Genomic DNA, 27,325 nt, shown 5'->3' on the forward strand with positions numbered 1-27,325 from the left:
CATAAAATAAAATAAAATATGTTTATTATGGAACATAAGATACATGTATCACTTATTCCACGTCATTAAATTTGAAGGCATCCCTACTCATCGGCAAAGAAGACAGAGGGTGTAGGTCGAGAGAAAAAGCCGGCGTAAAAAACTCTCGGTACTCTTTTAAAATATCAAATCATCAAACAACACTTATTTTAAAAAAAATATCGCAAATTAATTAGAGGTAGCCTGTCTAGCACTAGTCCCAGGCCCTTTTATCAACTAGATAATCGTTGACTTTATAGTAAGCCTTTTTACACAGCTTTTCTTTAATACATTTCTTAAATTTATTGAAAGGCAGAGATAAAAGAGCCTCTGGGATTTTATTAAAGAAGAGTATCCCTTTCCCCAAAAAGAATTACTAACTTTAGATAGTCTAGTACGGGGAAATTGCAGCCTGCGTTTGTTCCGTGTATTAACATTGTGCGTATGTTCTATTCTAGTCAACTTATCACTATTTTTGTATACATACATAATATTTTCATAAATATATTGCGAGGGAAAGGTAAGTAAATTAATTTCCTTGAATTTATCTCTAAGAGATTCCCTACATTTTAAATTATAGATTGCACGAATAGCCCTCTTCTGCAGGATGAAAATAGTTTCGACATCAGCAGCATGACCCCATCATAATAAGCCATAAGTCATTAAGCTATGAAAGTAACTAAAATAAACAAGTCTAGCTGTATCGACATCAGTTAGTGAGCGAATTTTTTTAACCGCGTAGGCTGCAGAACTAAGTCTCTTCGCCAATCCGTTAATATGAGGGGACCACTGAAGTTTTGAATCCATGGTGATTCCGAGAAATACAGTTGTATCATCCAGATTCAATTCCTCATCGTTTATAATTGGTCCAGTATCCATAACCCTTGCAATTTTCGCAGAAAATTTAATGCATTTTGTCTTTTTTGCATTAAGTAGAAGGTTATTCATACTAAACCAATGTACAATCGACGATAGAGCATTGTTTACATCGTCAAAATTTGTTATTTGTCGTTTGATTTTAAAAATCAAGGACGTGTCATCAGCAAACAAAACTATCTGATGTTTTCTTTCTACCATGAAAGGTAGATCATTTATATAAACAAGAAAGAGGAAAGGGCCAAGAATTGAGCCCTGTGGTACCCCCATATCTACTTCCGACCCAGAGGACCTCTTACCATTCACTTCAACCTTCTGAGTTCTTCCGTGTAAATAGGAAGTCAGAAGATTCAGTGCGGTATTCTAACAAGAGTACGTCGGACTGTTCGGCGGGTTTTGAAGGATTGTAATAATAAAACATTGTTAGACGTGTTAACTTTTATTAAGACAATCTTATGTTAACATAAAAAAACGATTATATCTAACTAGATTAATTACTTTATTTATTGAAAGAAAACACTTTTTAAACGGATTAAAGTTTACAATTATTTTACATAATTCTAAATTTAACCGACGTTTCGCGTGCTTCACTGCGTGCGTGGTCACGGTGACTGAAGAAGTATAATAATTGTAAATTTATAATAATACATAACTTTAATCCGGTTAAAAGTGTTTTCTTTAAATGTGTAAAGGTTATGTCAATAAAAGACAATACTATACTTAATTTATTATTAAGGCACACTAACGAAACAAATACAGAGAACACACAACATTTGTGTGCATAAATTATAAAATAGAAAAAAAATAATACAAAAATAAATGACTAAAAATACAAATATTAAATCAAATATGCAATTTATTTCAAATATAAGAGTCTTTCCTCCCACTTCGATTTTGTTCCCTTTGGCGAACTTTCGGGCTGTGGGGATCAAGCTTACAAGCGCTAATTAAATTTGATTAATTAGATTTAAGTTGACGCCTCACAGTACCGGTGACCCCAGCCCTGCGATTCTGTAACTCACTTTTCGAACTCACACGGTTTTCGCATCGGCGGTCGCTCTCAAATCAGTCGTGAAGCAGTCATTTTATGATTTGGCATTCCGATAAACAATAAACTACAAGCTCCCACCTTTTCAGAATGCCAAATCATAAAATGACTGCTTCACGACTGATTTGAGAGCGACCGCCGATGCGAAAACCGCTGTGTGAGTTCGAAAAGTGAGTTACAGAATCGCAGGGCTGAGGTCACCACCACGCACAATTTTCTATTTATTAATTTTTAATAATTATTATAACTATGTAGGTTAATAATATTGTAAATAGAGCTATCAAATCAAACACTTAACTTTTATATTAATTTAATTTCTTCCATTTGGACTCTTGGGCCGTGGGGTTCAAGGCTGGTAGATAGTACCGGTGATCCCAGAGCTGGTGCTTTCCTTAACAAATAAGTATCGCAATACAGCGAGGAAATGCTGCCAGCGTTAAAGGTACACTGCCACAGGGACCAAACTTTTGAAATGTATTTTATTTTTCCATTGAACTATTATTATTACTATGTAGATAAAGAATATTATAAATACGGTATATATGTGTGTACATAAATACCTTTTTTATGAGTACATCATGACATTATTACGACATATAAAGTCATATATATATGCGCGCCATGGAACCTTGTCACAATAACAGCTACGTGACGTCATCCTCCGCAAAAAAGTACAGACAACAAAAAAGTAATTACTTTCTTGCGCATTTTAATAGGATTAGTATGATAACAAAACTAAACAACAAAAGTAAAACAGGATAACAAAAATAAAAAGCAATTAAAAACACGTGGTAGATATGTCACCGTAAAATTGTAAACACCGTTAGATTGTAATCTATCTCGCGAGATTATAAACTGTCGAAAGATGGTGAACCTCAACGAACTGCTTACAATTTAACGTATTATTATTCGGTAGTTATATGAAATTGTTGGAAAGTAAAATTAATCTGTAATTGACCAAAGAAGTTTGAATGATAACTAAGTTAGTGTAGTACAATCTACCGAATAATAATACGTTAAATTGTAAGCAGTAAGCTGAGGTTCACAGTCTTTCGACAGTTTATAATCTCGCGAGATAGATTACAATCTAACGGTGTTTACAATTTTACGTTAACAGATATACTCAATACGCGTAAGCGCTGGCCGACCTTGCGCTCGGTACTGACACTGACAGTTCGACAGTCGACTACGTCACTAAGATGGCCGCCAGTCGCAATATCAACGTGCGGGACGTATACGATTGTACCTTACACATTTTTGTACCATATTCTTGCAATAAATTATTATTATAATAAAAATGTATATATGTAATGGTCAATTGTTATTAGTGACAGAACAATTTAATTAATAATACCTAAGGTATATAGTTTTTTGGGTTCACATTAATATGTGACACTGGTTTAAAGCTGTCCCCAATGGTGATGGGGCCCTTCCTCTTCTTGACTTTTGAAAATGCCATTTTCTTCGGCTTTTCCACCACATTCACCTTATTTTCCTTTCGTTTGTAGTAAAACACCTCCCAGGCTAACGTAACCATAGCTAAACCCAGTCCAAATAATGTCGCAATAAATACGCCACCTGTCAATAAAAAAAAGCTAAAAATTATGGGTGTACTAGTGTACACACGTAAGAAGTGAAACTTCTTTATGACCTTATTTTTCGAAAAAATATGCAACTTCACAGAAATTGGTTAAATAAAGTTAAATTAGATAAAGTTTAACAAAAGGCTTTTATTATCATAGACATGAATACAATTATTTCATTTTACCTTATTACTAGTAAGATTATTACAGAATTTCATTAATTGTAATAGAATTATTATAGAATGGGCTATATTTGTCTGATTAATAAAATTATTATTATTATTATTAGTATTACTATCATTGTTATCGTTATTATATATTTTTGTTACTAATGGCTTCGAATCTCTTCGGATCAACCGTGGTAGGGACAAGAAAAAGATGGCGCGTAACCGAAAAATGTGACAAATGTGTGTAAATTTTTTTCCAACGCCGATAAAGAAGTTTGACTTCAAAAAGCAACATGGCGCGTAACCTGCTACAAAATTTCTCCCATACGTCGATAAAGAAGTTTCACTTCAAAAGATGGCGCGTAACTGAAAAATGTGACGCGTAACGAAAAAATGTTATACAAAATTTTTATCCAACCCCGATAAAGAAGTTCAAAAATATGTTTATTAAGGAATATAAGATACAGGTAACACTTATTCCACGTCATTAAATTTGAATCTGTTGACATCCCTACTCATCGACTAACGCCCGAACCCAATAAATAATCCACAATCTAGGATTGAAAACAATCTGAGTACAGACCGTGACAGTCGATCGATCTCCTATCTGAATCCCAATAACCAAACCCTACGAAGACAATCCATTTTTGGCGACGGATAAAATGCTCTTTGTTCTTCCATTTTACCGAGTTTTCACTCATATTTGATAATCAATGTAAATAAAACCGTACAAATAACATTAAGATATACATTTTTTTTATTTTTTTTATTTAATTATTTCAAAAACTGGTGTAAGTTAAAATCTGTTAAAATAATTAACTGTTGAAACCGACCTTTCGTCAATTGTCATTTTCATACAAAGGTCTATCCACAGACACCGATACGACCGTCCATGGATAGCTTGTATCGACAGATGGCTATTACAAACCGTCGATTAGTTATTGGCACACTTGTTACAACGTTTGGATTAAGATTACTATCTCAGATGGTGGATTATGGATTGAGATAGGTTATTGGGTTCGGGCGTATGAAGACAGAGGGTGTAGGAAAGAAAAAGCCGGCGTAAAAAACTCTCGGTACTCTTTTAAAATAGCAAATCATCAAACAACACTTATTTTAAAACAAATATCGCAAATTAATTAGAAACAGCCTGTCTAGCACTAGTCCCAGGCCCTTTTATCAACTAGATAATCGTTGACTTTATAGTAAGCCTTTTTACACAGCTTTTCTTTAATACATTTCTTAAATTTATTAAAAGGCAGAGATAAAAGAGCCTCTGGGATTTTATTAAAGAAGAGTAGGTATCCATTAAATTTGTCTCGGTAGACATGTCTACTCATCGGCAATCGGAGGCTGTAGACCGAGAGAAAAATCCGGTGAAAAAACTCTCGGTACTCTTTTTAAAAGCAAATCATCAAACAACACTTATTTTAAAACAAATATCGCAAATTAATTAGAAGTAGCCTGTCTAGCACTAGTCCCAGGCCCTTTTATCAACTAGATAATCGTTAACTTTATAGTAAGCCTTTTTACACAGCTTTTCTTTAATACATTTCTTAAATTTATTAAAAGGCAGAGATAAAAGAGCCTCTGGGATTTTATTAAAGAAGAGTAGGTATCCATTAAATTTGTCTCGGTAGACATGTCTACTCATCGGCAATCGGAGGCTGTAGACCGAGAGAAAAATCCGGTGAAAAAACTCTCGGTACTCTTTTTAAAAGCAAATCATCAAACAACACTTATTTTTAAACAAATATCGGAAATTAATTAGAAGTAGCCTGTCTAGCACTAGTCCCAGGCCCTTTAAAAATAGTCTATTTAATTAAAAGAGAAACTGCCCACAGGATTTGGGACTGCCCTCTAGTAGAGTCTCTTACATTTGACATATTAATGATTTAAGCTCACTTCCTTCTCTTACTCATACTGACTCATACTAAGGAAAACATCGTAAGTTTCTGGCCTTAGACTCAAAAGTTACGGCGTGTAAGGCACTTTTAGCGGTATGACTCTTACAGCGGTTTTCGTTATTTATTTATAAAAAAATAGGCCGCCAGGCGCCAACGCACTCGCAAACCCCCCATTGAGAGTCCATGGGTATCATTAAACATCAGGTGAGCTTTCTTGCTCACTGTTTTATATTTTGTTTAAATATAGGCCGGCAACGCACTCTCGAGTCCCCATTGAAAGTACATGGGCGGCGGTATCACTTAACATCCGGTGAGCCTTCTTGCTTACTGTTTTATATTTAAAAAAAGATAGGCTGGCAACGCTCTTGCGAGCCTCCTGGCATTGAGAGTCCATGGGCGTATGACTTAAAATCCGGTGAGCTTTCTTGCTCACTGTTTTATATTTTGTTAAAATATAGGCCGGCAACGCACTTGCGAGTCCCCATTGAAAGTCCACGGGCGGCGGTATCACTTAACATCCGGTGAGCCTTCTTGCTTACTGTTTTATATTTAATAAAAGATAGGCCGGCAACGCACTCGCGAGCCCCCCATTAAGAGTCCATGGGCGGCGGTATCACTAAACATCAGATGAGCGGTCTTGCTCACTGTTTTATATATAAAAAATAAGCCGCAAACGCACTCGCGAGCCCCCCATTAATAGTCCATGGGCGGCGGTATCACTAAACATCCGGTGAGCCTTCTTGCTCACTGTTTTTTATAAAAAAAATAGGCCGGCAACGCACTCGCGATCCCCCCATTGAGAGTCCATGTTAATAGAATTTGATTTCTGTAAAATATGTTCAAAAAAATACCTAAACTCTCCAGAGTGATCCCTTCCGATTCATCAGCATCTGGACATGTCTGGCGAGCTGTTTCGTTCCAGTATCTTAAATGTAACAATTGATATACATTAATGTTTTGCACCCTGAAGTTAGCAGTTTTTTGAAGTTATACTTCTTTAGGCGCGTTATGAAAAATTGATGAGAGTGAAATTTTACGATGCGCGCGCACCGTAACACAAAATTAACAGTATGAAGTTGCCCACGGAAGATGCTACGGCATTGGACATAATTTAAAAACAATGTTCGAATAATAATAGAATTTATGTTACACTTAATGGTAGGGGAGCCCACGATGCTAAATGGGGATTTACTCGAGCGTCGTAGAGACCTATTGGGATGCAAAGCTTAGATAAAAAGAAGAAAAAAATGTTATATGATAAATTCCTTTTCATCGGTGGGGGAAGCGGCTATAGATAGTTAAATATGTAAAAAAAAACTGTTGCATGGACATCCTCGAGCGCGTCAGATATTGATAGCATCTATGCCCTACGTATTTTTAATAATGTACGTATGTTAATCTGATCGTTTGCATGATGCGGGTGGTTGTATTTAAGGGTTGAAAATTAAAACAAAAAAAAAATTATCGAGCGCGTCAGATTTTCTAAGGGAGTGTTAAGTGCACCAAAAAAAAGCTCTCATTCACTAATCTGACGATTTCGATGGGACGCAAACCCACAGCCATTTTCTTAATTTGCAAAAAAAAATCGCAATTTTGAAATACTCAAGCGCGTCAGATTAAGATATATGTGGTTCATCTTTATGTTCTAAACGTACTGTCTCATAATCTGACGATTATCTAGAGGGATTCGCCTGATCTGACAAAAAAAAAATAGAAAAACGGTTCACCTAAAGGGCCATCCCTGCAACTTCCCGCTAATTCCATTCCTGGGCGCTTAAAATTGATATTTTGAGCTCGCTGAGTTCAAAGAAATAACATTTCTATGCATTTGAGCTCTCCAAGCTCGAAAGTCTGATAGAAGTTTCATAGAACACTATTTTTGGAATTTTCAAACCGCAATAACTTTTGAATGGATCAAGCAATTTTCACGCGGTTGGCGGCATTCGACGCAGTTTTATCATCCTCATAAGTAATTTTGCAATTTTAATTGATCGAACCACAAATTTCGGAGTAATCCCGAAAAAACACTTTTTCGGGTTTCTTTCGTGTACGATATCTCTCGAACGAATCAACCGCTTTTGACCAGCTTGGTGGCGATAGACGTGGTTTTTCAAGCTCAAAGGCGGATTAGTTTTTGAAGTTGATCGATAAAGAAACCACATTAAAAAAAATATTTCTTATTTTTTTAAGATTTTTCAAAATTTCTCAAAATCTATCGGTCCGAATCGGTTCAAATTCACAGGAAATGTAATTTTGAGGGAAATATTTGAAACGCCGTTTAGTAGATTCCGATCGGTTTAAGGAAATGTAGGCATCACGCAGCTGCACGCATTTAACTTTATCGACGAATTTTTGTTATTTCGGCTTGCGGAAATCGTCAGATTATATATTTTTTATTATTCTTGAATTATTTCCTTCAAAATGAAAAAAAAATTAGCTACGCTCGAGAATGTCGAGATGACGTTTTTTTTTTACAACTTTGTTGCCCTCCCCTTTTTTTCCGTCACTCTCAAATTGTCAGATTAGTGGAATATACACTTTTTAGGATGTAATTAACTCACCCTACCTTAATCTGACGCGCTCGGGAATTTCTGATGGTCAATTTTTTTTTACTAAACTGATCCTGTCTCCTTCACGTGCGGCCTTATATATGGGCCTCATATTTTGTGGAGGTACTTAACCGGGTACAAGGTATCCCCCTATATATTAATCTGCCGCGCTTTAGTAAATCCCGAAATCCCCTCTTGGGCTCCCCTACCATAATGTAAGAGAATAATAATAAATATTTATTTATTTAATTTTTCAAATGTAAACTGAACTTTCTTGACTACGAGTATAATGCATGCTTTTTCAGTCTTTGATCATTTAATTTTAATTAATTATTTGCATGCAATCAAAAACTATTTTTAATAATGCCAAAGAAGTATAACTTCTTACGCGCGTACATAAGTACACGCACCCTTTTTTTTTATATGGCTCTGGCACGGTTTGTGCATTAGCCAGCGTCAAGTATAAGATTTTTATAATTCGTGCTTTTTGCCTTAGAAATTCGACCATGTCCTCGATGTACGGTTTAGGCACTCGCCTGGTACCGCACAACCCTCCCAAAGGCCGAGAAAAAATTTAAATTAAATTAAAACTTGCCCTCGAACCGGGAATCGAACCCGGTACCCCTCACCTAGCTGCCACTTAATAAGACCGCTAGGCTATGAGGCCCCTAGTTAGCATAGTTAACATTTTAAAATAAAAATCTGTTGTCTGTATAGTCGGCTTACTGACGATAGTTGATCGTGACAACGTCATGAGAAAATACTGATGGAATGGTTGCATTTTTCAAAAGATAATTTTAATTTATTTGTTTGATAGATATTTTGTATAGCGCGGACGCTCTCACTTGCACTTCAAGCCTTAAATGGAACGCCTCAAAGCGAGGTAACGCCACAAAGCGAGGTAACGCCTCTAAACGAGGTAACGTCTCAAAGCGAGGTAACGCCGCATGCGTCATGTTTTTTCGTGCGTGCAGCCGGCTCCATCGAATTATAAGACGTTGTCACGTCAAAAACGGCACTCGGGGACTGCTGCGGTAAAGCTATTGCATAATTTTTTTTCAACTTATGCAATTATAATTATTTATTTATACAGTATCTTTTTTCTTAAATATATTAATATCAAAGAAATAAGAATACTTGAATTACCTATCAAGTTTTTGTCTTTGATAAATTAATTGTATTTTTATTAATTTTTTTTTTGTATATTATTTATTGTTCGTTTTTCAAAGTTGTATTAGCAATACTTTTTGCCACTATGTCCAAGAGGGACTGGTGACTTGTAATAACAGGTTTTCCCAATCTTTTTCAAGCACCAGTCTCTCACAATAATAGATAGCATAAGTTTATTGTCAAAAGAAAGATCTTAATGTACCACTTTATTTGCAATTAAACGATTTAAATACATATATGAAAACCCCTTATCAGTAAAAACTAAATTAGTCTAATTAATGTTTTGCACCCTGAAGTTAGCATAGTTAACATTTTAAAATAAAAATGGCACTCGGGGACTGCCGCGGTAAAGCTATTGCATAATTTATTTTTCAACTTATGCAATTATAATTATTTATTTATGCAGTATTTTTTTTCTTTGATATATTAATATCAAAGAAAAAAGAATACTTGAATTATCAAGTTTTTTCTTTGATAAATTAATTCAATCTACCACTCTACCAGACTAGGACCAAAACACCTATATAGTCTGTCTCACTCTAACGCGCACCAGCTTCACCGGTTTCGTCAGACCGATGTGAGACGCAGTATGCGTTCTGTCCCGCTCTAACGCGTAAGGTTTTTTTCGTTACGGAATTTCTGGATTCGGTCTCCACGCTCGAGGCCCGCGATAGAAGCTATGCAATAGCTTAAAAATGTTATGATATGTAAATGTGATGATATTTAAATAGACTTTATTTAACTAGATAATGCGTTATAATAAAACTTTCAATGTATTAAATATCTTTTTTCTATTGTTAGAGTAGTTTTTTCTACAAACGTAGAATAAAATTTTTGAGAAAGATTTTTATCATGTTACGGCAAAGAAGTATAACTTCTAACGCGTGTACATAAGTACACACACGTTTTTTTATCTGATATATAAAATTCACGTGTCGCGGTGTTTGTGATTAAACTCCTCCGAAACGGCTTGGTAATCCGGTCAAATTAGACTAAAAAATAGGGGTAAGGTTACAATAATTCGCACTTGGCTGAATATTGGTAGGATTGCTCAATACACTATTATAAAGGAAATGTGAAAAGTCCTCATCGATCCGGCACGTGCAAAAAATTTTACTCCGGGTCGAAGATCACAAAAATGGGTTTTTCGCGATTTTCAGCAAAATGGTAAGTTTTATCATAAAATTAGTTTAGACAAAATTGTAGATCAGATAATAATCTATAAAAAAATTCTAAATACTTTTTTCCTAAGAGCCACCGTTTATGAGATATAACGATTCAAAAAGTTGAAAGAGTTGTAATCGTCATAATAATATGCACACGATTCTACGCCACCTTTGAGGTAGTGTACTTAGCGCGTTTTTTTTAATGTGGTTTCCCAGGTAGGCCTATTTCACTGATCTTTTATGATTCTGTTTAATTTGAATCTATTGAATAACTGTAGATATAGACAAGGGTGGAAAATGATGAAAGGTTGAGGTTGGAGGAAGACATGCTAACTGCACTTGTTTTTAATTTCGAGTATTTTTAACGAAACATGCATATCTGAATTTATCTAAGCACGTAATTTTTTTAGGAGCTCCATACATAGCGAAGAAATAAGAGAAGAAGAAGAAAGCGAATTCCGTTGGTGATAACTTCTTGTGGAGTTGAAATACTCTTTTTAAAAACTCCAGCACACTGAACTAAATTTTGTTTTTCAAACATTTTAAAAACAGTTGTTTTACCTCTCCTGAAAAATGCAGATGTTGAATCACAACCAGTTTTTGCATGTAAAAATAGTGTATGATTTTGACACTTTGCAAAAGGCGATAAACTGTTTGATGAATATATTACAGATTGTTGTTAGAAGAACAAGAACAAGAGAAAGCAGAAGTTAATGATGACTTAGATTCAGACGGATAAATTTTCTTATTTTTTGTAATTTACCCCCCCTTCATCATTTTCAACCCTTGTCAATATCTACAGTTATTCAATAGTTTCAAATTAAACAGAATCATAAAAGATCAGTGGAATAGGCCTACCGGGGAAACCACATTAAAAAAAAGCGCTAAGTACACTACCTCAAAGGTGGCGTAGAAACGTGTGCATTTTATGACGATTACAACTCTTTCAACTTTTTGAATCGTTATATCTCAAAAACGGTGGCTCTTAGGAAAAAAAGTATTTAGATTTTTTTTATAGATTATTATCTGATCTACAATTTTGTCTAAACTAATTTTATGATAAAACTTACCATTTTGCTGAAAATCGCGAAAAACCCATTTTTGTGATCTTTGACCCGGAGTAAATTTTTTTGCACGTGCCGGATCGATGAGGACTTTTCACATTTCCTTTATAATAGTGTATTGAGCAATCCTACCAATATTCAGCCAAGTGCGAATTATTGTAACCTTGGATGTCTAAATTGACCGGACTATGGCCGATTCTCATGAAATTTTGTGTGCATATTAGGTAGGTCTGAGAATCGGACAACATCTATTTTTTTTCCCCCTAAATGTTAAGGGTAGTCCACCCCTAAATATATTTTTTTAATTTTTTTATGATACAGCATTAAAAAATACATACAACCCCTAACTTTCACCCCTCTACGATCAACCCCTATTTTTTATTATAAATGATATACATGGCAAAACGACGTTTGCCCGGTCAGCTAGTATTATATAAAGATTACAGTGTCTATTGCTATTAGTGTGCCCACCTGGTATCTTAACCTTACGAAAAGTCATAGAAATCGGTCAAGCCGTTTTGGATAAGTTAGTAATACTAGAATTTTATACATGTTTGTTTTTTGTGTATTTAAATAACGGCAATGTATATGAAAGGCCGGCAACGCCCTTGCGAGCCTCCTGGCAATGTGTCCATGGGCGGTATCACTGAACATCAGATGAGCCTCCTGCCTATTTGCTTCCTATTACATAAAAAATATATTTAAATTCTGTCTTAAAGATATTTGTTTTCTTAAATCAAAATCTCACTTGGAAGCCAGCTGTTCCAGGAACCTCTCCTTCTGCAAATCCAGAAGTGTCCTGGACAAGTCCTCTTGTAACCTGGAACCTAATTTTTATATAGATTATTTTTCCGACCCAAATATCGGCCAATAGAATTGCACCATTCGACGTCACGTGGTACAACCTACATGGTATTATACTGATAATTTTTTGTGAAAATTTTCTCTGGTCGTTGCTTCAAGAAAAGTATTAAGTAGTTGTTTTATTCATTATGAAATTCTTATTTGTTAACTGTACATTTCGTCTCATGGTGCAATTGTATTGGCCGACATTTGGGTCGGAAAAATAATCCCCCGAATACCACACGAGCTTCAAAATTTGTGTGAAATTATAAGTGAAAATTAATTTCACAATTTTAATTAAAATTTGACCACATCCAGGTCTTTTGTTACCAGCTAGGATCGAATCCAGCACTTTCAGGTAACTGCTTGGTCTAGTGGTTAGTACCCCTGACTGCGAATCCATGGGTCCCGGGTTCGATCCCCGGCTGAGACGAACATCGATGTGATGAGCATTTGGTGTTGTGCTTAGGTCTTGGGTGTTTAAATATGTATTTATATGTCTATCTATCTATAATATGTATGTATATCCGTTGCTTAGTACCCATAACACAAGCATCACCAGCTTAACATGGGACTAGGTCAATTGGTGTGAATTGTCCAATAATAAAATAATAAAAAATATATAAAAAGCATTGGTTAGAAGTATGATATACGTTCAAGTATTACGTAGTCGATTTACTGCAATTTATCCCCCCCCCCCCTTCCTCTTGTCAGCAAAAGTAAGCAAAGCTCTCAAACAATAGTACCTACATAAACGTATTAATTTTTTGTAGGAATCCTCGGAAATGCATTTAGTTTTCAAGCATAGACAATGTGTGGGTAATATGTGTAAAAAAGTTAATAATTATTGTTGACGTAATCACCAAATAAGAAAATCAATTACCAAAATTCGCTATAGGCAATGTAATCTAAGAATTCACACGTGTTAATGCAATTAACAATAACAAAGGCGAGAAGGCTGTTTATGACCTCAGGTGTCTTTCTTAGAAATTTCGGCATCTCAATAGGTTAGTTTTGTAAGCTGATTATAAAAACAATTACACTTAAGTATGTTGTTGATGTCTAAATATGAAAATATTTCTTCGTAATAGACTGGCTGTTGCGTTATAAAGAGTGAATTAATGTATGGGTTTTGTGTTAAACCACACAAATTTAAATGGTTTTTACGTTATAGGGAACGAATAACGTTATAAAGAGTGTATTCTATATTTTATTTTGACATTATTGGCTTAGAACTATATTTTGAAGTGAAACTTCTTTATCGGGGTTGGAAAAAAATTTAGTGTAACATTTTTTCGTTACGCGTCACATTTTTCCGTTACGCGCTATGTTGCTTTTTGAAGTCAAACTTCTTTATCGGCGTTAGAATGAATTTTTTATCGACGTATAGGAGAAATTTTGTAGCTAATCGTCACGTTTTTCGGTTACGCGCCATCTTTTTCTTGTCCCTACCACGGTTGATCCTAAGAGATTCGAAGCCATTAATAACAAAAATATATAATAACGATAACAATGATAGTAATACATAATTCTATTACAATTAATGAAATTCTGTAATAATCTTAGTAGTAAGGTAAAATGAAATAATTGTATTTGTATTCATGTCTATGATAATAAAAGCCTTTTGTTAAACTTTATTTAACCAATTTCGTTAAGTTGCATATAGTAGATCATTTTTCGAAAAATAAGGTCATAAAGAAGTTTCACTTCTTACGTGTGTACACCTAGTACACGCACACATTTTTTATTTATTGTGGATAAATACCTTGTTGAACTGCAATGGCGTAGGGTTGCTCCGCGAATATTTCACCGACTTCTGTGAGGTTGCAATTTCTCGTTATTTCGTATCTAAAACGAGTTCTCTAACTAAGAAATGGATTGACTCTTCTATAACACTAGTAGTCACTCTATACGCGCATTACATGTTCGTATGGTGAAGGAAAACATCGTGAGGAAACCGGAATGTCTTAGACTCGTGTGTCAGAAGGCTGATCACCTACTTGTTTAGTTGTTCGGATTAATACTTGCAGCTGAGTTTCATCATCGGACGTCGAGGCGGAATACGAAATTCCACCCGTATCACCTCGACGTTCGCCGTTCTACAACTGAGCGTTTTTCAAGGCAGTTTATGCCGCGCACCACCATTTTGTGGAACCAGCTGTCCAATGAAGTATTTCCGAACCAATTCTACTTAGGGTCCTTCAAGAAAAGAGCGTAACAATTCTTAAAAAAGGCCGGCAACGCACTCGCGAGCCCTCTGGCATTGAGTGTCCATGGGCGGTGGTATCACTTAACATCAGGTGAGCCTCCTGCCCGTTTGCCCCCTGTTCTATAAAAAAAATGATCTGGAAACAGATCAACTAAAGGGGCCGTTCAAGTATTCCGTAACTTGATTTACTGCAATTTATCTCCCCCCCCCCCTCTTGTCAAAAGTAAGCAAAGCTCTCACAAATAGGAGGATTATTTGTAGAAATCCTCGAAAATGCATTTCGTTCTCAAGCATAGTCAATGTGCGTATATGTGTAAAAAAGTAAATAATTACTGTTGACGTAATCACCAAATACGAAAATCAAAGGTCCCCCCTCCACCCCTATAGTGCTTTTGTCTTGAACGGCCCCAAAGCCAAAACCAAAAACACGCTTTTCTTATAGTCCAATTAGAAGAGGGCTGTAGAGGTCCAGAAAATTTAGAAAATCATTTGAATTGTGATTGGCACTTTGCGTGGCTGATCTCCTATACTGGACAGATTAAGTAAAGGCCCTTATAGGTACCCTCACTCAGGAGCTGATGCTGAAATGAAGAGCGATTGAAGAGATTGTTTTTATAGGGGGCAAAAGGGAAGTTCACCTGATGTTAAGTAATACCAACGACACACATTGCTGGAAGGCTGTGGTGTTGCCGGCTTTTTAAAACTACTACTACTAGGAAGGACTGTTTTAATAGTTCTAATTATATTGTCATAATTTGTTTTGTTAAATTTTTATTTTATTATTTTTAGAACAGATTTTTTTTTACTTATGTAACTTTAATGACGTTGTGGTTTATGACATTTTCCTTTGAATAATTGTAATGTAGAGGGAGGGTAAAACTTGCTGAGCTTCTTTCCCGTTCTTCTCAGAACAAGGCCTCCTGGTAGTTTTGCGAACGGATGGCGTAGTCTTGCTCTTTCGCGAATGTTGTAAACATTTTTGACGTTCATATGCATGCTAAGACGCATCTAAACTGAATAAACGTATTTTGATTTGGACCCTAAGTGGAATTGGTTCGGAAATACTTCCACATTAACTTACTTGACTTCAGCTGAATCGTGTATGAACGCAAAATCGGCTTCTGTATGTTCATTCACTTGACGAAAACCGGTTTTCGCGTCCGGTACTGGACCTGCAAAGACCTGGATGTGAATGATTCTGTCTGATCTCTTTGTTCTAATTTACTATCCTACCTTGGATCCTACGGTAAGAAATAATTTTTGAAGTTATACTTCTTTAGGCGCGTTATGAAAAATTGATGAGAGTGAAATTTTACGATGCGCCCGCACCGTGACACAAAATTAACAGAATGAAGTTGCCCACGGAAGATGCTACGGCATTGGACATAATTTAAAACAACATTCGAATAAGAGAATAATAATAAATATTCATTTATTTAATTTTTCAAATGTAAACTGAACTTTATTGACTCTAATGACTCCTTTTCCAGTCTTTGATTATTTAATTGTAATTAATTATTTGCATGCAATCAAAAATTATTTTTAATAATGCCAAAGAAGTATAACTTCTTACACGCGTAAGAAAGCAGCAGAAACACGCTGTTGCGTTATAAAGACTGAATTAATGTATATGTCACCGTAAAATTGTAAACACCGTTAGATTGTAATCTATCTCGCGAGATTATAAACTGTCGAAAGATTGTGAACCTCAACGAACTGCTTACAATTTAACGTATTATTATTCGTAGTTATATGAAATTGTTGGAAAGTAATATTAATCTGTAATTGACCAAAGAAGTTTGAATGATAACTAAGTTAGTGTAGTACAATCTACCAAATAATGATATGTTAAATTGTAAGCAGTAAGCTGAGGTTCACAATCTTTCGACAGTTTATAATCTCGCGAGATAGATTACAATCTAACGGTGTTTACAATTTTACGTTAACATATATGGATTTTGTGTTAAACCAAAAGAAACAAATTTAACTCGTATTTGCGTTATAGAGAGTTTTTATATAACGGATAACGTTATAAAGAGTTTGCACAGTAGTAATATAATATATATTAATAAATATTTTTACCTGAAGCATTAATAGCGAGCAATATATGACCATATTGTTCCCGGATTGGATAATCCCAAACTCTGTACTGCGCCTGATCAGACGTCGCGTTTAATGTTATTTCTTTCCACACTCTAGAAATTTATAAGTTAATTAATATATTAACAATTAAAAAGAACAGTTAAACTAATGTAGACTTGATAACGTCTTTAAAATCGTTTTAGTCGGGTGACATGTTCATAAACTTGTGTCACACCAAAACCTCACGAGCGCGATCGCAGGTATAACGAGAGAGAGACGGACCGATCTCCCGTCTCATCTCGAGCGCTGCCAGTCATTCCGTGAAACTTGTCACGCGGCATCCTCACAAGCGGAGGCTGGCATAGCGTTCGAGTGAGTGGACCGATCTTCCGTGAATAAAACGATAGATGTAATTTAAAATTTGAAAAAATTGTTATCTTCATTAATTCCTTACTTCCCAAAAACTTATATCACCAATAAGACGTTATCACGTAAACATCTCGATCGTAAACCTACTTTACAAACAACCAATTTTTTTTTTGAACACACACACAGTTGTTCGGAGGCAGAATACGAAATACCACCCGTATTACGACGCCCGTTACGTTACGTTACGTAACTGAGCGTTTGTTAAGGCAGCTTTTGCCACCACTATGTGGAACCAGCTGCCCACTGAAGTATTTCCGAACCAATTCGACTTAGGGTCCTTCAAAGAGCGTTTCGATTCTTAAAAAGCCGGCAACGCACTCGCGAGCCCTTTGGCATGGAGTGTCCATAGGCGGTGGGTATTCCCGAACCAATTCGACTTAGGGTCCTTAATAAAAGAGCGTACCAATTCTTAAAAAGCCGGCAACGCACTCGCGAGCTCTCTGACATTGTTTATCCATGGGGGGTAGGTATTTCCGAACCAATTCGACTTAGGGTCCTTCAAAGAGCGCATCAATTCTTAAAAGGCCGGCAACGCACTCGCGAGCTCTCTGGAATTGAGTGTCCATAGGCGATGGGTATTTTGGAACCAATTCGACTTAGGGTCCTTCAAAGAGCGTATCAATTCTTAAAAAGCCGGCAACGCACTCGCGAGCCCTCTGGCATTGAGTGTCGATAGGCGGTGGGTATTTCCAACCCAATTCGACTTAGGGTCCTTCATAAAGCGTACCAATTCTTAAAAGGCCGGCAACGCACTCGCAAGCTCTCTGGCATTGAGTGTCCATGGGCGACGGTATCACTTAACATCAGGTGAGCCTCCTGGCCACCCTCCTCTCCTGCTCTTTTAACTAAACATTTATTATGTATAATACTGCTTACTCTTTCTTTCTTTCTTTCTTTCAGATAATAATACTAATACTAACATAATTACTAACTTGAAGGTTTTGTTTGTACTGGGAAAATAATTCAGAACAAATGCGCAATCGATTTTTGTCATTGAACATATCACAGAAATAATAAAATTAATTGACTTTTAAATGGCAATAATTAATTAAATACATAACATTTTTGAAGCGTTAGGGAAAAGAGATGAGAGTAAATATTTACGAAGCGCGCGCACACCGTCACAAAAAATCGACACCCTGAAGATCTGTTCAAACGTTGGTAAAACAGTCTGGGCCGCTAGTTGGCGCTTGCTCTGTTTTATCGACAAGTTGCATTGTCTGTCATGGCGTAGTATTTTTCAGACTTTTTAAACCAAAATATTGATTTCTATATGAGAAAACCCGTTCCAATGTGATAAAAAACATAGTGTTTATTGATTATCATGATTAGTACATATTATATCGTTTTGATTGGAAGTGACCATTAAAATGGACAAGAAAAATGCAATTCTAAGAGGAAAACATCCTTCTAAAGTGCTAAAAGAATAATAATAATAATAATAATATATATGGCGTAATAATTACGCCAAAGAAGAATAACTTCTAACGCGTGTACATAACTACACACTTTTGACGTGATAACGTCTTATAATTCGATGGAGCCGGCTGCACGCACGAAAAAACATGACTCATGCGGCGTTACCTCGCTCTGAGGCGTTCCATTTAAGGCTTGAAGTGCAAGCGAGAGCGCGAAGCGACAGAGAGGCACAATCGGACTCCGCGCTCTTCAGCGTTCGACATCTGTCTCTCTCCTACTTGAGTGAGCGATTCGTGACGTTGTCACGTTCAACTATCGTCAGTAAACCGACGTTATAGGTCGGTTATCGAAAGCTGGCGGGTTCACAGTACTCTCACTAATGCAATTTCACATACAGTATGTTTCAAAATATGATTTTTTTGCCATACTATACATTTTAGTCCACTCTGGTTTTAGTAAGGTTGGGTGGGTTGTAAATAAATAAAAATGTGTCAAATACATATAAATATTAGGTGCATACGAGGGTGGATCCAAAAGTTCTAAGCCAGACCAAGAACGTATAAGAGTAGTTTGTGTAAATAATTTTTCATTTTTCGACATAAGCTCCATCTAGCTCAACTCACTTCACTTTTACTTCACTAACTATTCTTTCAATACTCCTCTTAGAAACCCCAGTCGCATCTGATGTCAAATTAAATATAAAATTTTTTCATTAAACTGTTTTTATTAAGATGCTTAAAATAATTAAAAACATTGTGCACCATTTCACATATATATATATATATAAAATAATAATAATATAAAACAGTAAAGATCAACATAAACAGTAGCAAAAGAAAACCAATAACTGTCTCTTTTATACTCATAAACTTGACCGAGCGCGAGAGAGATGGACAGTCTTTTCATGATGTATTTGTGATTGTATTTCAGTGTGACATCACGTCTCGCGCTTATTCACAGACACTACACAAGCACAAAGTGTAAATGTGTTGAAGCCGCCAGCTTTAGATAACATACCTATACAGACAACCGATTTTTTTTGGGGAACACTAGTATAGACATACCTGTATAGTGTGTCTTCAGCGAACTTCATGTTAATAAAATATTGGTGTACAGTCGAACCCTCCACCACAGTGTAATTGATACGAGACTGACGGGCCAACTGCTCTAATGATGACACGGGTGTCTAAAATATATTTTTAATCTAAAAAACCGCACAGCCAGCTATATAATAAATAATAGTTAAAAAAAAACAGAACGCCCCACGCTTTTTCACAATAATACCAGTATTTTTTGTTCATTACCATTTTCAGCCTAAATTAGGAAGGAAAGGAAGTAGGAAGGAAATTAGGTATTTTTTAGTTTTTTTCGGATTATTGCATTGTCATCGATCTTTGACAGGTGCGCAAAATTTGAATAAAATCTGTCCGTTAAAAGTGGGTCAAAATCGAGTCCGAAGGAGTCGGTTACATGCATACATACATACATACATACAGGTGAAGCTAATATAAAGCGTTTAAAAATAGGCATGCAAATCTCATAATAAGAACAGTAATTTATAATTTATGTCGAAATTTATGGTCTAAATGCTCTTCCACGCTAAAAAGGCACATCGTAGCATGTTAATATCTTTTTGTACATGTCACCGTAAAATTGCAAACACCGTTAGATTGTAATCTATCTCGCGAGATTGTGAACTGTAAATTGATTGTTTTGATGAATTTAAATTGGTGTCGTGTTGAAAGTAACTCACAGCTTTAGAATTAGTTGTGAAGTAAAATTAATCAATTTACATTAGACAACAAACGAATTAACAAACAAATATGGTGGCGCGGAGCATATTCCGATCAACCAATCAGCGCGCGAGGTGCGATCCGTTTCACTTCGATATACCGAATAATAATACGTTAAATTGTAAGCAGTTCATTGAGGTCCATAATCTTTCGACAGTTTACAATCTCGCGAGATAGATTACAATCTAACGGTGTTTACAATTTTACGGTGTCATACATATCGCTTGCCCCGGGGAACAAAGTCGTAAAAGGAAAATCAATTTTTTTTTAAGAAAAATAGAAGAAGGCAATGCTAATAGCATATCATAGCATTACTAGGATACTAAGTACTTTATATATAAAATACATATTAAATGAAAGCTATTTTTCCTATTTGAAGATTAAAACAATGTTGTTATGTTAGTGTAAATAGTCAAAAAATAAGTGAATGTAGATTACGGTAATTTGTCTAATTAAAGAGTAAAAGCGTTTTGCAGATACCGGCAAACTTCTTGAGTATTTTTTTTATGGCTCTGGCACGATTTGTGCATTAGCCAGCGTCAAGTATAGGAGTTTTTATAATTCGTGCTTGTCTTTAGAAATTCGACCGTGTCCTCCATGTACGGTTTAGGCACTCGCCCGGTACCGCACAACCCTCCCAAAAGCCGAGAACAAATTTAAATTAAATTAAAACTTGCCCTCGAACCGGGAATCGAACCCGGTACCCCTCACCTAGCCGCTATAAGACCGCTAGGCCATGAGATTAAATTTATTTCGAACGGTTCTGATTACTAGGTACCTATCTCAAAAGATTTTAATAGTACAAGTAACAAAACCTATCATATCAGTTCTCTATAGTCACTAAATAAAATATTTATTATATATGTACTGTATTAAATAAACGGTCTTATTTATAAACATTATATTAATCTAATTTCATTATTTAATCCTTAACATAAACTAAAATATATCATTAAAAGGAGCCCCTTTAGGCAAGGTTCCGAAGATACTGGCAGCGTTCCCCCTTTGAATAGCTAGACTGCTAATAAATAAATTAAAAAAAAAAAACAAGAATAGCTACAAGCCGTCGGAAATATCTGCGAACCTCGCTGGAATGCGCTTCTTTAAATAATTCTGCGTTTCTGCTTTAAATAATGTAAATAATAAGTATTTGTAAATTTCAAGTAGGTACGAGTATCAATAAAAATAAGTACACAAATATAATATTTTTTATTTTTACATCTTCAATTTTTTTGCTATCTCTCCAGTTTGTATGACGTCATTAAGCCAGGTTCGCAGATATATCGATGTGACTGTAGACTAATTCTTCGTCCGAGGTAGCTGCCAGATCTTCGGTCTCATGTGATGTCGACTAACCTTTTTGATATTTCTTTTTAAAAAAATAATAATAAAAATCCAAAAGTTCCAACAGTCCAATACCTGCATCCTCTCAACTGTTAGAAACGCGGCCAAATTGGCTGTAAATGTCGCCAGCATGAGTACCACAAACAACCAGTATGCAGCCACAAGTGTCCGACCCGAGAGGGCCTTGGGCGCCTCACCACCCCCTTGTGGTGTAAAGGAGGTTAGGGCGAACCAAAAGCTTTCCTTCAAAGTGAACTCCCTGAAACGGGAAATTATAATAATCAAATTTATTATTATTATTTTTTTTTTTTTTAAAGACAATTCACACCAATTGACCTAGTCCCATGTTAAGCTGGTGAAGCTTGTGTTATGGGTACTAGGCAACGGATATACATACATTTTATAGATAGACATATAAATACATATTTAAACACCCAAGACCTAAGCACAACACCAAATGCTCATCACATCGATGTTCGTCTCAGCCGGGGATCGAACCCGCGACCCATGGATTCGCAGTCAGGGGCACTAACCACTAGACCAATGAGTCGTCAATTATTAATATTATTATTATTATTATGATTATTATTATTATTATTATTATTATTATTATTATTATTATTATTATTATTATTATTATTATTATTATTATTATTATTATTATTATTGGAGTGAACTTTCTAGATGTGAGTAACTTCAGGGTGTCGCTTTTTTGTGACGATGGACATCGTAAAAATTTACTGTCATCATTTATCCCTAACGCGCCATGTATAACATTAAAAATCAAAATAAATCAGTGGCGCTACAACCTTTTTAGGTCTTTTTAGAGTTCTGTATCAGTTTCATGATTTGTCAATCTAATAAGTGGAGTGGAAGTGTGGAGTTTCTTGCCCATTCTTCTCCACACGAAACCTTTTGGAAGGGGCAACTAGAATCTTCGTTGTATTTTGTTTGACGTTCAAAAGTGGCATTTTAGGTGGTCTAATCTTAATATATATAAATTACGTGTAACGTTGTTTGTCCGCTATGGACTCCTAAACTACGGAACCGATTTCAATCAAATTTGCACACCGTGTGCAGTTTGATCTAACTTATAAGATAGGATAGCTTACATCTCAATTTATACGCGCAATATTATTTTATTGGAAAATATTTGTTTATTATTTGATAGTCACAATTGTAACAGATGGCGCTGTGTTGAAAGTACGAACGTTTCACATAAGCTACAATTTAATGGCATAACAACCAAAAAAGCATGGTGGTCCCCATGACTGGTGTTCTACTACCGTTTCCCTTGAATAGTTTACTACTATGTAATATAACTAAAACCTTAGCTACAGCAACGCTTGGCCGTTGAAATAAATAATTTGACTTTGAATAAGAAAGTTGATCCTACTCTAACGCCGGTTTCCTCACCATGTCACCATACGAGTCATAGAAAGAAAGTCCATTGGTGCACAGCCAGGGTTCTATACTCTCAGCCTTGCGATTCTGTAACTCACTTTTCGAACTCTCACTGCGGTTTTCGATAAGGAGGGAGGCTTGTAGTTTATTGTTTATCAGAATGCCAAATCGTAAAATGACTGCTTCACTACTGATTTGAGCGTGACCGCCGCTGCGAAAACCGCAGTGAGAGTTCGAAAAGTGAGTTACAGAATCGCAAAGCAGGGATGAGAGTCGCAAGCTGAAGCCACTAGGCAACAAAATCTATATATATTAAAATTAAACTCGTTTTCCGTTGTCACGACATAACATGAAAACGGCTTGACCGATTTGTCTGATTCTTTTTTTATAATATTCCTTGAAGTACGAGGATGGTTCTTACGGAGAGAAAAATTAAAAAAAATTGAGTGAAAACTCTAAAAACAACACTTTTCTATATTCCCATACAAAATATTCGTAATAATACTTAAAAGTCAATTTGAACTTTAATACCATATCATAAAGTTAAAGTGTTAGTGGAGGGGTTCCGGGAAGGTAAATTTTAATTTTTTGACATAATGTATTTGTTGTCTTATCAACTTTATTTTTTTATCTTAGCTAGACCGGTGTCCCGAATAGCAGAATAAGTATTAAAAAAAATAAAGAATCGACTGTTAGGCGGTACGATGTTCGCCAGGCCAGGTAGTAATAAGATAAAAATTATGGCACCTGCATGGGTACGGGTATGCATCTGGATTATTCCTGGCCGAATATGGTGAATACTTCTCCAACAGCCATATCATGAGGCCGGTTAGTAATAGGGCAGCGACGATACTGAGCCACACCTCCGTTCGTAGAACAGTCATGAATTTAAACAATGAAGTCTTGCGTATGGGTTTTCGAATAACTGAAAATTTTTCAAAGTATATAAGTAGACTATACAGGTTTTTAATTCCGTAGAATTCTGACAGCTATTTTTTGACCTGTAAGAGATTGGCCGGGCACATTTTTCAATTTCAATACGAGTCTGAACATCTGAGTCTATTTTATAATTCTGACAGCTATTTTTTGACATGTCAGAGATTGGCCGGGCACATTTTTCAATTTCAATACGAGTCTGAACATCTGACTCTATTTTATAATTCTGACAGCTATTTTTTGATATGTCGGAGATTGGCCGGGCACATTTTTCAATTTCTATACGAGTCTGAACATATGAGTCTATTTTATAATTCTGACAGCTATTTTTTGACATGTCAGAGATTGGCCGGGCACATTTTTCAATTTCAATACGAGTCTGAACATCTAACTCTATTTTATAATTCTGACAGCTATTTTTTGATATGTCGGAGATTGGCCGGGCACATTTTTCAATTTCAATACGAGTCTGAACATCTGAGTATATTTTATAATTCTGACAGCTATTTTTTGACATGTCAGAGATTGGCCGGGCACATTTTTTAATTTCAATACGAGTCTTAACATCTTAGTCTTTTTTATAATTCTGACAGCTATTTATTGACATATCAGAGACTGGCCGGGCACATTTTTCAATTTCAATACGAGTCTGAACATCTGACTCTATTTTATAATTCTGACAGCTATTTTTTGATATGTCGGAGATTGGCCGGGCACATTTTTCAATTTCTATACGAGTCTGAACATATGAGTCTATTTTATAATTCTGACAGCTATTTTTTGACATGTCAGAGATTGGCCGGGCACATTTTTCAATTTCAATACGAGTCTGAACATCTGACTCTATTTTATAATTCTGACAGCTATTTTTTGATATGTCGGAGATTGGCCGGGCACATTTTTCAATTTCAATACGAGTCTGAACATCTGACTCTATTTTATAATTCTGACAGCTATTTTTTGACATGTCAGAGATTGGCCGGGCACATTTTTCAATTTCAATACGAGTCTGAACATCTGACTCTATTTTATAATTCTGACAGCTATTTTTTGACATGTCAGAGATTGGCCGGGCACATTTTTCAATTTCTATACGAGTCTGAACATCTGAGTCTATTTTATAATTCTGACAGCTATTTTTTGATATGTCGGAGATTGGCCGGGCACATTTTTCAATTTCTATACGAGTCTGAACATCTAAGTCTATTTTATAATTCTGACAGCTATTTTTTGACATGTCAGAGATTGGCCGGGCACATTTTTCAATTTCAATACGAGTCTGAACATCTGACTCTATTTTATAATTCTGACAGCTATTTTTTGACATGTCAGAGATTGGCGGGGCAGATTTTTCAATTTCAATACGAGTCCGAACATCTGAGTATATTTTATAATTCTGACAGCTATTTTTTACATGTCAGAGATTGGCCGGGCACATTTTTTAATTTCAATACGAGTCTTAACATCTGAGTCTATTTTATAATTCTGACAGCTATTTTTTGACATATCAGAGACTGGCCGGGCACATTTTTCAATTTCAATACGAGTCTGAACATCTGAGTCTATTTTATAATTCTGACAGCTATTTTTTGACATGTCAGAGATTGGCGGGGCAGATTTTTCAATTTCAATACGAGTCTGAACATCTGAGTCTATTTTATAATTCTGACAGCTATTTTTTGACATGTCAGAGATTGGCCGGGCACATTTTTCAATTTCAATACGAGTCTGAACATCTGAGTCTATTTTATAATTCTGACAGCAATTTTTTGACATGTCACAGATTGGCCGGGCACATTTTTCAATTTCAATACGAGTCTTAACATCTGAGTCTATTTTATAATTCTGACAGCTATTTTTTGACATGTCAGAGATTGGCGGGGCAGATTTTTCAATTTCAATACGAGTCTGAACATCTGAGTCTATTTTATAATTCTGACAGCTATTTTTTGACATGTCAGAGATTGGCCGGGCACATTTTTCAATTTCAATACGAGTCTGAACATCTGACTCTATTTTATAATTCTGACAGCTATTTTTTGACATGTCAGAGATTGGCCGGGCACATTTTTCAATTTCAATACGAGTCTGAACATCTGACTCTATTTTATAATTCTGACAGCTATTTTTTGATATGTCGGAGATTGGCCGGGCACAATTTCAATTTCAATACGAGTCTGAACATCTGACTCTATTTTATAATTCTGACAGCTATTTTTTGACATGTCAGAGATTGGCCGGGCACATTTTTCAATTTCAATACGAGTCTTAACATCTGAGTCTATTTTATAATTCTGACAGCTATTTTTTGACATATCAGAGACTGGCCGGGCACTTTTTTCAATTTCAATACGAGTCTGAACATCTGAGTCTTTACATAAGTTTTATTTGTTAATTAATGTATCAATTTTATTAAATGCGGTGCTCCACATTAAACGTGCTTTAACTTTCAATCACAAATAGTAAAAAAGTAATACTAGTAAAAATAACTTTTTTTTTAAAAGGTTTACTAAACCTGGAATTAGTAGGCAGTGTTGCCAGCAAAAGAATAAAATAAAGTAATTAAAACTAATTCGATATATTGTTCGTGATATTGAAATATTTGTTATTGTTGTATAAGGTCACTTGGGTAAGTAAATATTACGTAGCATTTTCTTTATTGCCCTCAAATGGGTCAAATTTGTCCCTTTTTCGGTGAAGAACTTTTTTAGTATCAACACTTATGAAATGTCAGAATTCTACGGAATTAAAAATCAGAGAATAGGATATTAAACAAAGTATGAACTGACTGCAGCGCCATCTGCCGGGCTGATTTATGAATCATACATGGATCACACGGTTTTTTACAGTAGAAGAATTGTTTTTTTTTTTGTTTTTTTTTTTGAAGTGAAACTTCTTTATCGGGGTTTGAAAAAAAATTTAGTGTAACATTTTTCGGTTACGCGTCACATTTGACCGTTACGCGCGTCTTTTTCTCGTCCCTACCACGGTTGATTCGAAGAGATTCTAAACCATTAATAACAAAAATTTATAATAACTATAACAATGATACTAAAAATTATATTACAATTTATGAAATTCTGTAATAATCTTAGTGGTAATAAGGTAAAATGAAATAATTGTATTATTTGCATTCAAGTCTGTGATATTAAAAGCCTTTTGTTAAACTTTATCTAATTTAACTTTATTTAACCAATTTCTGTAAAGTTAGTTGCATATAGATAATTTTTTCGAAAAATAAGGTCATAAAGAAGTTTCACTTCTAACGTGTGTACACAGTACACGCACATTTTTTTTTTACAAATTATGTTTTCTGAT

At 35.4% G+C, this 27,325-nt stretch overlaps 1 protein-coding gene across 1 annotated transcript in view; it reads right to left on the bottom strand.

Moving 5' to 3' along the window:
* Positions 1-3,155: 3,155 nt before the first annotated feature.
* The window catches only part of LOC125058822 (glutamate receptor ionotropic, kainate glr-3), a 43,965-nt gene continuing 19,795 nt past the window's right edge, over positions 3,156-27,325 (bottom strand). Inside the window, exons 11-19 of the mRNA XM_047662970.1 lie at positions 23,819-23,996; positions 21,743-21,926; positions 19,595-19,716; positions 16,683-16,795; positions 15,682-15,772; positions 14,157-14,239; positions 12,297-12,375; positions 6,451-6,524; positions 3,156-3,520 (exon numbers count right to left, since the gene is read on the bottom strand). Of these exons, the coding sequence (XP_047518926.1) occupies positions 3,297-3,520; positions 6,451-6,524; positions 12,297-12,375; positions 14,157-14,239; positions 15,682-15,772; positions 16,683-16,795; positions 19,595-19,716; positions 21,743-21,926; positions 23,819-23,996 (1,148 nt within the window). The 3' untranslated portion in view covers positions 3,156-3,296. The remainder of the gene's footprint in view (positions 3,521-6,450; positions 6,525-12,296; positions 12,376-14,156; positions 14,240-15,681; positions 15,773-16,682; positions 16,796-19,594; positions 19,717-21,742; positions 21,927-23,818; positions 23,997-27,325) is intronic.

The sequence above is a fragment of the Pieris napi genome, chromosome 18 (genome assembly GCF_905475465.1).
Source record: "Pieris napi chromosome 18, ilPieNapi1.2, whole genome shotgun sequence".
In the NCBI taxonomy this organism is placed as follows: Eukaryota; Metazoa; Arthropoda; class Insecta; order Lepidoptera; family Pieridae; genus Pieris; species Pieris napi.